General features: G+C 38.1%; 1 protein-coding gene across 2 annotated transcripts in view; it reads right to left on the bottom strand.

Annotated features, from left to right (window-relative positions):
* COG3 (component of oligomeric golgi complex 3) overlaps positions 1 to 14,705 on the bottom strand; it is a 32,821-nt gene that overhangs the window by 14,734 nt on the left and 3,382 nt on the right. The window contains exons 3-14 of one of the 2 annotated variants that reach the window (XM_074565245.1): positions 14,222 to 14,283; positions 12,402 to 12,567; positions 11,487 to 11,561; positions 11,275 to 11,367; positions 10,835 to 10,960; positions 8,519 to 8,599; positions 8,264 to 8,307; positions 7,930 to 8,056; positions 7,339 to 7,430; positions 4,762 to 4,901; positions 3,978 to 4,138; positions 1,437 to 1,542 (exon numbers count right to left, since the gene is read on the bottom strand). In XM_074565245.1, the coding sequence (XP_074421346.1) occupies positions 1,437 to 1,542; positions 3,978 to 4,138; positions 4,762 to 4,901; positions 7,339 to 7,430; positions 7,930 to 8,056; positions 8,264 to 8,307; positions 8,519 to 8,599; positions 10,835 to 10,960; positions 11,275 to 11,367; positions 11,487 to 11,561; positions 12,402 to 12,567; positions 14,222 to 14,283 (1,273 nt within the window). The remainder of the gene's footprint in view (positions 1 to 1,436; positions 1,543 to 3,977; positions 4,139 to 4,761; positions 4,902 to 7,338; positions 7,431 to 7,929; positions 8,057 to 8,263; positions 8,308 to 8,518; positions 8,600 to 10,834; positions 10,961 to 11,274; positions 11,368 to 11,486; positions 11,562 to 12,401; positions 12,568 to 14,221; positions 14,284 to 14,705) is intronic. The other variant, XM_074565235.1, reaches the window with a different exon arrangement.

Genomic DNA, 14,705 nt, shown 5'->3' with positions numbered 1-14,705 from the left:
GAAGTGCAGGGTTTAAACAACATGTTAATAACCACAAAAATAATGGCAAAACCAATTTTGTCATGAGGGGGTTGTAAACACAAAAAAGCGCTCCTCCTGGGTAACCTTTGTATGCTCAAAATGGATCTTCACAACACCTGACAGACAGAAGTCTTGTATTTCCATTTTGTCCTTAAATCCTGGGGAACAGCTGAGTGAACAGCATCAGCACTGATTCCAATTAGCAACCCTTCAAAAAAGTAAAATTTTTAAAGTTTTACCTAATGATGGAATAAGCACTTGTGAAGTGTTTGTGTGATCAGCACAGGAATTGTCTAAAATAATTCAGCAATATTTTTCTGCCTTTTGCAACAATAGATTTATTGTCACAGTAATTAGAAAGCGAGACCTCAGTTGTCAGTTTGAGATTCCTAAGCTATTTGTTTGTCACTTCAGCTACTCCTGCAGGCACTGAAATGGGAGAGAGCCACCTTTGAAGGGCAAATAATCCCAATTATCTCAGACACTTAACTTCAAATTACACCATATGGGTTCCTTCCATCTCCTGAATGCAAGTGGGACTTAAAGCCACACACCTGGCTTGAAGTAAAATGAACTCCATTCCGCCAGGAAGAACTTTGCAGGCCTTGCAAGCCAAAAGCAAGAAACTACCAGATAATCAAAAGGAATATGAGAAACAACTGACAAAGAGCTGAGAAAGGTGCTGCTGGGAAAAATAACACTGTACCATTCTGAACAATGAGAAAATAAAGGGAGAAATTCTTCATGGAGCTTAGACAAAAATTTAAAGGGTTGTAACACTCAGAGAGCCATATTTCATGGAATTTGCTTCCAGTTCACTGTAATTTAAAGGCACATGGGTCACATATTTAGTATGTCAAGGACTATATTCTGAATTATTGTAAACAGCAAAAATTACTAACTAATAACGTTTCAGTAAGTGGAACCGCATTCAAAAGAAGAAGTTGCCTTCCCAGGTAAAGGCACACACAAAGACACTTCTAGATGCTCAAAGCATTCAAGAGACATGTCTGACACCAAACCACCCTTCTCATCTCAGCACAGCTAACAAACAGAAGCATCCTTAAGTATACATCGTGATGGCAGGGACACTTTGCAATAGCGAATACAGAAGCTCAGTTTTACACAAAGTACAATAGATGCTGTCAGCTACAACAGTAGTTGCTTCACAGAACGGATTGGACTGGAAGCACAAAAAAATGCTATCAAAAGAACAAGATTAAGTTGCTTCTCATCCAAAAAAAAAGAGTTATTAAGAATCCTGAGACAAAGTTCACCTCTCAAAACCTCTTACGAATTTCTCTAGGAAAATAACCCTTTAAGATACATGCAAGTTTCTCACTGATGGTTCAAGTTAATGCTCACTCTCTGTGAGCTTTATGCATTAATTTGGCAACAGGAAATATATTTCATACCAGATTTAACTAAGTTGCAGGAGTCAGGATCTTCTAGCCGGACATCTGAAAATGAAGCTTCAGATGGCAGCTTCTTCTGTTCCTCTTTTAAACTCTGTGCAATTTGCTGCAGAGAAAGATGTACCACAAAATTTATATTCTTTTTCTCTTTAATTTAAGTGGCATTACGCTGCTTTGATTACAATAGATAAAAGCATACTAAATTGCAAAAGGAGTCAGCTACACTGAGCTCCCCAGTGTTTCAAAGGCATTAAAAGAAATAGACAGGTGTTTCCAAAACAGTAACATTTCAATATCAATTTAAGATTCACAAGTATTACACAGAACTGTGTAAAGCACTGTTCCTTCCATTTTGCCTGTTTTTATTGATCTCTAAATAACGAAGCCACCTAGAAAGAGAAGCTCAAAATAGGAGAACCCAATTCAACACTGACTTGGATTTCATACAGATAATTTCTCTGATGGCTTTATTCCTATAAATGACATGTGCAGATGGCCCCAAAGTACTGTCTACTCTATTCCCTGCAGGAGTTCAACAAAAAGCTTTCCCCTAACATTACTCAATACTTCCACACTTCAACCTTTTTCACTACTTGGTCTGCTTCAAAGCAGTGAGAGGCAGCAAGAACAGGCAAAGAACTGCATTAATATTTGAGCAGAACCGCACAAGAAATATTTCTGTCCTGTGCTTTTAACGTTTTAATAATTCATTTACTCAGACAGAAGGTCTCTCTAAAAAACCTCTCTTTTGAGGTTTAAAAGCAATCAAGGAGCAAAAACTGGAGTCTTACGAGGACATATGAAGAGCAGCATGATTTCTCGATTTAGAATGAACTGTAAAACTCACTTTTTTATTCTTCCTAACTTAACAGCCATAGGATCCTAGTTAGAAAATAAAGCCTTGTGTAAACTAAGTATCTGCATCGCTTACCTATAGAAGTTACAGCTAACATAAAAAAAGTTCTCACAATCTTTTTTCATCCAGTTCTGTTCACACAATTTTAGCAAAAAAACCCTAAACCAACCAAACAAACCTGCACTCCTAACAGTTATACTGGTAAAACTTCTGATCACGAGTTGTTCTGAATGGAGGGATCCCATCTAGCTACATTTTGTGTGGTGGGCTTCTCAATTACTATTTTTGCTTTTTCTTCAAAAGCTTATTAGTCCTTAAACTTTCAGTATAAAGGGCAAGTATTCTACAAACTCACTAGCTTCAGGATTTGTAAATACTTTCCTAAAAACCTATGAATGTCCCTAATAATCACCAAAGCATAAACTGTAACATACTAAAAGCTTTAGACGTGTATAAAGACAAGATTATAGCAATGTGAGTTCAGTACTAAGAAGTTTCTCCAAGTTTCTCTGTTTACAGGCAAGAATTTAACACAGTAAGGTACAGCTATATGATATTAATCTCTTCCAGCCCACAGCAATATATACACACACACACATACATACATATATATATATAGTTATAGATCTTCATTTTATGTAAGTAATGCTCTGATTCTGAAGTCAAACAACAGCTTCTGTACCAATTGGTCAGCTGCAAATAAGTCCTACAATTTTCTAAGCACCACCAGCTGTTCTGGTAGATAGACAGAAAGCAGAATAGAGCAATAAAATATGCATCTTGCCAGTCTATGTCAGAATTGCTGTTCTCAGTCAACTCAATCCTTTGACAGCTTGGGACTCTCATTATAAAGTCAAGGGCAACAGTTATTTATTGTGTTGGGCGGGGGGGGGGGGGGGGAGCGGGGGCTGTCTTTATTATGCTTAATCCCTTCCATGCAATGCTACCTTTCAGTTGCATATCAAATGCAGTTTGCTCTAGTGAAAAACTAATTTAAAATCTTTCATCAGCCACTTTTTTATTTCTGTGAGTAGTTTCATTCTGAAATCTTTCATAAATACAATATTACAATTTGAAGTAACTGGAATTAGTTTGATTCCTTTCAACAGGAACATTGACCCAAAGGGCTTGGAATGACTACAAAAATGGCTAATACCAATGAGAACTTGAGAAAGGTGACTGGAAACCATCGCTGACATGATAAATTACCTAACGGTACAAGCAAGTCTCCCCTCACACTGTCTGAGCAGAGAGTACACACATGCGTACAAAGCGCTGGTTGACCAGTAATTCTGAGAACAAACCTGCAGGTAACTGTACCTGTCTAAAGCTCTTCAACTCCAACCCAACCAGAAAATACACTGGGTAATACCTACTACTTCTGAAAGTAAATAAAAATTTACTGTTTTAAAAATTTACTGAGAAAATTTAGAGGCTTCAAGTTTAAATAAAACTGGTAACTGTGAGAACTACCGCCAGTTTTACTGAGTTTGACAAAAAGTGTTCTCTGATATCTTGTTTAGGGTCATAATTTAATCAGCAGGTGCCAATTCGACAGTGCCAGTAATGCCAAATACACCTAAGAACTGGAAAACCCCACCTGTAAAGCACTATACTGCACAGTTGTATATACTGCACATAAAAAGAAAACCAATTAAGGATAATAAAAAAAGCTGATGCTATACCTCCATCATTTCCAACTTGTCAGGATATGCAAGATCGCCTGGAGCGGGCTTGTAGCCCGTGATATCAGTCTGAATGTAAATATGCGTCCTATAGACAAGCCGCTCTTGTACATCTTCTAACATCTGCTTGACACCAGCTGCAAATGCGCCCAGTTGTTCAGCTGACAAAGGTAAAAAAAGGCACAGATTTGTTAATGTAATTATGAAACAGGCTTACAGACACAAAGTTTGAAGTATCACACACAGAACTGTCACAAAACTGGCTTGCTGCAGATGAAGTCAGACTATTTTTGGAACAGCGGCATGCAGACAAATTTGTGACAAACAAGGAACTACCGTAGTTGCTTCAGCTCCCCAAATTTTCATTAGATTGTGAAAAAGCGATCTCACACCGATAAATTAAGATGCCATGTTAGAATTAAGCATTCTAATTATTTGAGACCTGCGTACATCGAGTGGCATTTCTGCCTGGACATCAAACCGACGTGCTTTTGGTTCTATCACAGCCAAGGCCTGCAGTGTGACTCCTGGGAGCTGACAAGTTAACTCATCCACCTACCCACCAGAACAGTTGATCCAAAGCTGCTCATGCCCAACTTAAGAACTATTGTATCAGCCTGAGTTTAAGTAGTAAAAAGTCACTTCTTAAGATTAGCCAGAAGATTATGTGACCGATTTCTTCCTCTTTCCCAACAGTGTTACAATTTTTTCTTGGCTATGCAATTTAATAATTTTAACAGTTAAGACAATAGTTAAAAACGATCAGGTTCCATCTATAAGTTACCATTGTTCTGTACATGATCTTCAAGCATCTCATTTTTGAGAATCCCACAGAGTTCAGAAAGTGTCTCCAAGTGAATGACATGGATGATCATTGGCCTCAGGACATCATACAATGAAAGACACAACTTCTCCAAGAGTTCACTATGAAGAAAAAATAAAACAAAGCAAACCACTTTCAGGATCCCGCTATACCAAAATAAAATTTTATCACAAACACTGATTATTTTATGGCAAAGACTTTTATAAGGAGGGTGAGAAAACAATGTAAAATAGCATCACAGAAGACTTAAGAAAGGACCATTTAAAACATGAACCCCTGATTTCCTACAAAGTATCTTTAGAGATGTAGGATACCAATTGCTTAAAGTAGTGGTGCAGTTTTGAATTTATTTTAAAATTAAAAATTAAGAAAAAAAAACACAACAAAAAACAACTCAACCTGTCACAAAGGAAAGATACTGCCAACTGGTTTACCTGGCTTCTGTGAACAGAAATGCTCCTGCTGAGGTCAGAATTATATCCCCAATTTCCCCTTGAGAAAAGACTCATCTGACTCCAAGTAGTCAACGGTTTATTAGAACCAGAAGCACACAAGGAGGGACACAGGAGGGGAAGCTTGGTAACCTTTTCTGTAACAACTTCCAACATTGCAGGGCACACTTTCCAGTCTAACTGAAGTTACGACATCAATACAATATTAAAGACCAGAAATTCCATTTTGATTTATTTTCTTTCCTGTTCAAAGTGATGCATCTTTTGGTTAAGACGCCGGTAGCATTCTTTCTAGACTTTTTTGCCATTCTCAGTTCTCCCTGCACTAATCACACGTTAGCTAATAATGCTGCTGCCAGTAGCTGAAAATTCCAAGTAATTCCTCAGCTAGACTTGGAAATATAAACACTAAGATTGTTTAAGTATTTACAGTGTGGTACGGTTGTTGAATTTATTGCACTATATATATTATTTTTTTCTAATTCACGAAGAATATCTGCCTATAGGACAAGGACACTTCAGTTCCTTTCAGAGTGTGGACAAAAAAATGCTCAAAAAAGAATGCTCACAGAAGAAACATTCTGAACGTCTCTTCTGTTGCATTCTATAGCTTTACAAGCAACTTGATAGAACTGTAACTCCATGTTAAGAGCAGACACAAAGGAGAAAGTTTCAACAGCCTTAGTATTAAATACAACACTCAATCTGAGATCTCTGCTCTTGGCTAGAGTTTTGGTAAACTCTTTTATTTGTTACGTCTAGCTATTATTTCTTCAGAGCACCTCAGCACTGCAGAAAAAAAATGAACCTATTTATTACGCAGCTAAGAAAAACCTAATAAAGTAGTTACTATTTGAAACATTTTCCTCTAAATATTTAATTTAAATGTAGGCAAAAAAGGGAAGCAAGTCCTTACGAAAAGAGGTAACTACTTTCCATCAAGATTCAAAAATAATAATCAGAAGTCTATTCTCATTCTTGGTTTGAAGTGCAACAGTGACGAAATTTCTGTCTGAACAACATTTTACAGTGATTTCAATAGGGGATGTTTACTTCAGGATTTGGTCTGAGATAGCTAAATTGATTCTTAAGCCAATTAATTAGGTCACCTGAAATCCTGAGTACATCCCACATGAGGCCTCAGTTTCTCAGGATAGAGAAAGACTGCTCCTGCTGCGGCACCGTGGCTTATTTCTAGTGAGACTTCATGTGTTTATGGTTTTCCTTTAGCTTTAGAGGACAGGGAGGGTAGCGGGCAGTATTTTTTCCCAGGTTACATTTATTCAACTCAAGCTGCACTTGATTTTAAGATAATACTATGCTCAAAACCAGCGTCCTAGTTATATTAATGGAATATGCTTTATTTATCAACTTCATATCAAGGGAACACGATCTGCCCAAATTTCAAAATTAAGTATCATTATTAAAACATACCAGCAAACTGGAGAAGGGGCATAATCTACTCAGTTGCTCTAATATTACAGGCCTGTTGTAAAAAACTTAGAATACTTTTATAACGCAATTACCATGTAAAGACAACAACATGTCCCCCTTCTAGATCTGTTCATGTCAGGGGTCCACTACCCTGCCTTCCATTCAGCCCACCTACAGGCACAGGCAAATATTCCTTGACAGTAAGGGCAGCTCACTAACTAAATCCTTGACGAAAAACGGCTGGAGTTCATCAGCTTAATTTTACACTGAAGTAAATGAAAAGCACTCCTGCAACTGACTGTGCAAACCATTGGCATAGAGGCAGTACAAAAACAGCTGAGAGCTGTAGCACTGTAAACTTCTACAGCTATTTCCAAAGCAACTGTGTGTTTTTATCTCTTTCAGACCACCTAAAGAGCATTTACATTACTCGTGTTATTTATGGGATGGCAAACTACCAGCTTCACTTGAAGAAAAAAGAAAACAAAAGAACATCAAGTTCTGATGGATAAAGTGATTAAGGGTTTTTTTTTCTTGCTGGTTCTTACCAAACCCCTTCAGTACAACCCTATTTGCCATATAACATTGTCTGCTATATCACAGCATAGTAAATACAACATGCAGTAAAACAAAACCAGCATGTACCACCTACTCCAGTTTTGGTGTTGGCTTTGTGAAGAACTCATTGTAAAGCTGGTGTTCATCCTGGCATACATGGACCATAAAGGCACAGCCGCTTCGTACCTGTATTCACAGGAATACAAATACTTGATTATTAAATTATTTTCCTTGCATCAGGACCACAAGGGGTATTACAAATATTATAATTATTATATAATTATATTATATATTGTATTATTATTGTTATTACTACAGCTATGATTAAAGTGAAGCTCTGTGAAATTCAAAATTATCAACTAAGGACTGAAAAGATGCTACTAGCCAAATAAAAGCTTACTGTGCAAGCTTCTGTCCCTTTTTGTTTCTGAGGAAATGTAAGTAACCACATTTTATGCTTTTGTAAATACCCCTCTGCGAGGTTTGTAGCAGAGCAGAGTTTTTACAGAATAATCTTCAACAAAACATGCACTACTTGAAAATTTTCAATTTTAATGATTCAAAACCACAAACGAAAGCGACAATTCTACATGTAAACGACTGAATTAAATAAGCACGTTCTACTTGGGGGAGGGGGGATTAAAACATAACAATAAACCCCACAACACATGACAACTTCACCTACCAGAGCACAATGATCTCTGTTGTTCTGACTGGTTAATTCTGTAACAGTGCTAGCGATGCTTGGACCAAGCAAAAGCTCCCTCTGGTCGAGGTAACACTGATGGATTTCACTGAGAACTTGTTGATACCTAGCCAAGAAATTAAAACAGTAACTACAACCTGAAGCTCGTTTTTTGTTAAACATAAAATTCATTCTAATACCTCTTCCAGGTCTACATAATTCCAATTTTTTAAAACTTTCTTATAAATGAGTAACATGTTAAACAGTATTTAAACAAAAGTAAAGATTTTCAAAACTTACAAGAGTTGAAAATAAATTATATGGACATACTCACTCTGGCATTTTTTCAGATCTTTGCTCTACTTGTTCAATAAGAGTCTACTCAATAAAAAGAAAAAAGAATTATCAGCAAATGATTTTTTTTTTCTAATAATTGGAAAAGAGTTTGCGATATTTTTCCATGGACACAATATGCAATCTTTGGACATTCACACTTGCACAATATGCAATCCTTGCATTCACACTACTAATACATTCAAACTGCATTTTCATAGCTTCCTTTTCAACAGTTATTTACCAGCCTACTTACCCTGACTTTGGGAGCAGCTGCTCTGAATTTTACATAAAACAGCGTGAAGGCATTGTCAGAATTTGGCACGGCTGAAGGATCCTGAAAGAAGAGATGAGTAATTGGTTAAAAAGGAAAATACTATATTTGGTTTCTAGTATTTAACGGCTGAGATAATTATGCTCTAAAACAGATTCTTTACATATTATACGTTATAATATTGGTTCTTTATGTTTATACTGCCAGTGGAACAACTCTTTGCCACTTTCCACCTAGAAAGGCATGCTTCTGTCAGAACTCGGTTAAAACCAGATGGAAAAACACCACGCGTAACAAAAGTTTCAACCAAAAGACTCTATAGCAAGAAACATTTTCAGTAATTATGGCACTCTCCATTAGGAGAGAGAACAATTTTCTCTGGACCTGCCACAGTAGTACTGATTGTTGCTCCTTAATCTGTAGTACTAAAATGGAACAAAATTTCCCTTTTACCTGCCAATCCCAGTGCAGAGAAGTTAAATTTCAGCTTGCCTTCAAGCTTCAACTGGAATGTCAAGTTTTGAGGCTTAGCTGCACACACTGCTTGAAATGAGACAAATTCTAGCACTAACGAAGAAGAACAGAGACCCAATTTAGCCACCAGTCTTTCTTCCCCTTATCCCTCTGATGACATAGAGAGAAGCGGGCGGCTGTCTCTTGAAACTTGGTGGGGACAGGAAGACTCTTCCACCTTCCCCACCTCCTGCTTTCATCCCTGTGAGCGACCTGATCATTCTTCTACAAATGCAGATCAAAATCCCCAAACACTCACATATGAGGAGTAACAAAAGAACAACCAGATCTCATCAGCCCCTTTCTAGTCCTGACAACACCTCGTGTTGTGTCGCAATAGGAAATCTCAACACTTGATCACAACTAAAGACCACTGGTCCAGTAACACACTTCAAGCAGAAGCAGACATTAGATGTTTCAGAGATATATGCAAAACATTCACAAAAATCCCATGTAAATGGGAAGGAGGGGGTCATGTGACTCCTAAAAGAGGCTCCTTCCCGACTTAAAATGCTAAGCAGCAATTCAAATCCAGAAATGAGGTTTCACTTCTTTCTGTAGACATGCTTATTATCAGAGGTGTTTAATTCTGCTCGAGTTCAGCTCACTCCTGGCAATCCACTGGCATCAAACCAAGCTACGATACTTTTTTTAAATAAAGAGTATTTTCGTACCAAATATGAAAACATGTTCAACACCACTTAACCAAGATCTCCAGTCCAGGACTATCCTTTAGCAAGTCTCTATGTCTGAAAGATGCTAGAATCGAGAATTGACAATTTCAATGGTTATCCCTCATGACACCAAGTTTGACTGTAACAGGACTAAGCACAAGGCATACACCAATCAATTGGAGAAAGAAAGAAAGGGGGTAGAAAGAGACATTCCCCTCCCATTCCTCCTCTGCCAAAATACTGCAGCATGAGACTATTAATGTTTTATTGAGACCAAAAAACCTCCTTAATCACCTTTATGCCTAAATCCCACCAGAGTGAGTGGGAGTAAAGCACCTAACTCTTCCCTGTGACTCTCTAACACCGCTGTCAACAATTCAGAGCTAACCAAAACATACTGCCAAAAAACAGTAGGAACATGTCACAGTTATTCTTTTGCAGCTACACAAAGCAGTGCAGACTTATCAAAAAGAAATATGTAGATGACCAAGAGCACCCAAAAATACTTACTGGGATATAATACCGAAAGAGCCGCGTCATGAACTCAAGAGTCGTTGTGCTTTAACAGTTTTCATCCTACAACACCCAGCTCCTGTAGTCATTCTTCAAGCCTTCCCTGCAACCTCCCTCTCTGTCTCCAACGATCCATCTCCAGCACAGACCCCCACAGTACTCATATTTCTTTTGTGCACCCTCCCCATTTGGCAACACAGATAGCAGCATGTGCTGCGGCTGATTCAGAGCTACAGTGCACAAACTGGTTCAGGAAAGCACGCTGTCTGCCCAGCTGGTTGCTGCCTCTCTAACTCAGCTGTTTATCCATCCCTGGCCTTCACTGAGGTGACTGTTCACCTACCTCAACTCACCTTCTTCAATTTCCAGGATTTTTAAATTATTCCTATTTTAAAATCTTTTGGATCACTAGGTCTCTGTCAGATTCATCTGAAACTTGGCCAGCCTGCACAAACACCGTGGTGTAGGACTGACCTATTTTCACACAAAACCACTGACACCTCCCACCCTCAAAAAAAATAAAAAACGAGAAGAAAACTGTAGTGTTACAACAGACATTTCAGTACCGCACAAGTTACCACTTACTGATTCCTCTTACCCTTTTCATTAACTGGCTGGTGAGGTTCTGTAGTGTATTCACAGTGTATGTCTTGATAAGGTGCATAGCTTTAGAAAGGCATTGTTTAAATTTAATCAAATATACAGGATAGTCTTTAAAATTCGGCTGAAAGAAATTAAAAAAAAATCCATTTTAAATGCAAACAACAGGAGAGTTAAAATTCATCAAAACTTAAAATACTCTTTTTACTACCTAGAAATGCTAGTTTGTACAAACTAAAAGCAGTATTTTACAAAAACTGAGCAGAATATGAAGTATATTCAGTAAAAATTTCTTAAGTTTACAAACCACCATCTTTGCTTTCTTACTGTATTTGAAGAGAGAACATTTTATAGGGGGAAAAAAAACACCACAAAAATAGTATGAATACATAGTTTTGAAACTATTAAGATTTAACTAAAACCAATAGAGTTACTTACATGTGATGAAATATATGCAATACAATCATCAAGCTTAGCGAGCATGGGAATGAATCCTTCACTGTTCACGGAGAGCGTAGGGGAATTCAATTTCTTTGAAACACAGGACAAAGCATCATTGTAAGGAACCCCAGTAACAGTGTTGGCGACAAAGTTCAAAAGAGCAGTACACTTTCATTTTCTATGACTATTAACAGGGAAATAATACTTACTGTATTGATGTTTTCCAGCTCATTAAAATAAGAAAGTTTCTGCTGGATGTTTTCAGCCAGGTCAACAAGTTCTGACTATTCAAAAATAATAAATAAAAGAAAATCAGCAACCTAGCAAGTAGTTTAAGTATATAATTATAAACAGATATATAAAAAAATACATGTATATATATAAAAATGTATACATATATAAATACATATATACATAGAAAATTATTCAGCCCCCCTTTCGGCTCTTGGCACACACCAGTATTAACTAAACCTGCAACTAAGTAGTACAACAAAAGCTGCAGAATACAGCAGTGCTCTCTCGCTCTTTCTTACCAGTGAAAGACCAGTTGCTCTCAATAGTGTATTTAAAAACATATATTCTACAGGTTTGTCAGCATTCCACATATACTATTGCATGCAAACAGCAATGCTGTCACCAGAATTACAGAGAACTGTAGAAATCCTGTATTTCAGGACTGCAGCCTTTAAAAGTTCTCCCTTATCCAGTCATGCTAATAAGACATGTTCATTACATCACTGTGGGAGCAGTTCATGAGAAGAAAGCAAGCAGCTGGGAAATAAGCTCGTAATTTTGTTAAAACCTTTCTTCTTGCAATAACCAGCTCAGAATACTTTGTAATTTATATGAACTGTTAACCTCAGTAAATTTTTCACTTGTCAGGCATCAGTTACAAAAGTTCCCCTCAAGTAGCTCTCCTTCTTGATTAAAGTGTACATCGACACGTACTGAACATTTTACTGCACAGAGCCTGACACCCTGGCTGCAGGGGAAACACCAAGAACAAGGTCCAAAGCAAATGGAGGGATTGGCACCACAGCTCACAAGTTTTCCCAGCCTGAGAAAAAGAAACTTTTGTTTATGGTATCTTCGAAGTTTCCAGTAATCCTCCCATCAAAGATTACCTGCTCTTTCAAAAGCTGTTCACAGGCCTCATGCAGCGTTCCTGTCTTCGTGGAGACAAAAAGATATTGTTTTTGCAGTGATTCCAGGTGCTGAAGGGCACTATTCACATCGTTCAAGATAGCATCACACTGCTCCTGAAAGCCAGACAAGTAATCCCTCATCTGTCTAGAAAAAGAGAATCGATAACAGAAGTAAAATTTCACTTTCCGTATTTGCAAATCCAGCTGCCTGCAGGGTCACTGCCACTGCCTTTCCCTCTCCAGGAATAAAAGACCACTTGCATCAAGCAAGAGTGCACAATAAGCAGATGTTCCGTGACCCGCAGATGTAACAGAGCTATAGGATTTGGAACAGCCACTGCAGTAACTCCATTTCCCCACTATTCCTGATAGCAAGCCTATCCAGAAAGCAGCAGCATGCACTACAGCTGGTCTAGAGCACGCAAATACTGTCTAAATGGACAGTGGAAACATAGAGGCTACTGCTAGCAGCCAAATTCTACCTGCCTTGCTTCCAACAGAAGTGTTAATTTGGGTCCCCTTTTCTACACAATTTTCAGTTTCCATGTAGAAATGAGTTTTACTCTCCTAAAGTAGCTGAAATTATCCAAGGGATTCAAAACTTACTGCGAGGATTGAAAGAGGCTTAAACAAAATAAATCCAGTATCTAATGTCACCAAGTTTGTCGAAGGTTCAATGCAGATATGGACTCTAAATGATCACTAAATATATGTCATGCATTCAGCCTGACTAAAGCACCATTTAAAATTAATTACTCTTGGATATCAGTTTCTGAGCTCTACTTCACCACATACAAAGCAGCAAGTAAAATCACAACTCTCTGTAGTCATGTGCTGTTGCAAAGAACGAATTTACGTTCCTCCTGCAAACAATTACATATTGGCCATCCTACAGACCATTCTGCCTCCATGGCACACTTTAGTATCCGCGTGCGCTATTACGAACACGTCAACTGAAAAAGTCCGAGGATGCTATTCTTTTTAGGCTGTTAATGACAGGGCTTAGTATACGTCTATATGTCTAAACCTCTGCTTTTAAGAACCGTCATGTCCTCAATTGTCAGAGCAAGAGAGAAAGAGATACACCAAAGAAAATTACATAAAAACAGGAGTCAGGAATACAGCAGTCTCTTTGTGGCCAAAGGCAAGTTTGTAAAATTTCAAAATCCAGTCCAGTTTCTGTAAAAGCCACCAGCAGACTCGGCTAAGCCATTCAGCTGTACTTCAGACTCTTGAGGAGTAACTGCGAAAGTCAGTGGGAAGGGGTTCTTCTGAGCCTGACGGAAAAGCCAGTTAGATAAAAATAAATGAGAATGCCAAGCCTCAAAACTGGAGTTGAGCAAAGTGTCAAGGAATGCAGGAAATGCAGATACAAAGTCACAGCGATAGCCACTGGCGAACCGAACGGTGATAGCAGAACTGACTAGCAGCCACAGCTGCTTGCACAGTCTCGCCCTCAGAGGATGCCATTTCAATAGCAGCAGCAGCTGAAAAGGCATATGAAAGCTCTTAAGACTGCCTTTGTCTACAGCCCTGTCTATGAGCCCAAACTAATTTCCATCTGTCTTACTATACTAGGCAGTTGAGAAGGAAATCTGTGGCCCTTTTAACTGCCAAAAGGGCAACAGCCTTCAGGATGGGAGTGGGACATATCACCTTGGAAAGCTTCAGCTGTTCCAACACATTCCCCCATTCCCCGCCAGCTGAATCCGAATGCGTGCTAACATTATATGGACAAGATGAAGTCTTTCAAGGTTTAGAGTGATTAAAAGTGAAAGGAACCGAGGAAGAACACATACCTGTACTTGGCACCTTCATCTTGATCCATCTGTGTTTGTACCTGAGCAAACCAGGAGAAGAACTAGAAGAGATTTTATGGTGTGAACAACACAGATATCACATGCAATCAATTAAAACAAACAAACAAACAAACAAGGTTCTATGAAACGAAGATGAGCTTTTGTTAAAAAAGAGATTTTTCAGAACTTAACTATTAATCAAAGAAACAAACTACAATTTCTCATTCCAACTGAAATATTCTATTCTATTCCTCCACTGAATTTCATCTGGTTTTATTTGCACAAGAACAAGGCTGTCACAGTAAAAAGGGAGGGAAGGGGTGTGACATTCTTCTATATTATGAGTAACACCACCTTACTGAAGGGGTGCTTTGCTCTCACTTCAGGCTCCATTCAAAATCAGAAAAGTATCTGTCACTTACAACTTCAATGATTTTTCTTCCCCAAGTTTCTTCATGCATCTTGAAAACAGCCAAAAAAATTT

This window comes from Larus michahellis, chromosome 1 (genome assembly GCF_964199755.1).
Source record: "Larus michahellis chromosome 1, bLarMic1.1, whole genome shotgun sequence".
Taxonomy (NCBI): domain Eukaryota; kingdom Metazoa; phylum Chordata; class Aves; order Charadriiformes; family Laridae; genus Larus; species Larus michahellis.
This window is presented reverse-complemented; position numbering and strand designations above follow the sequence as displayed.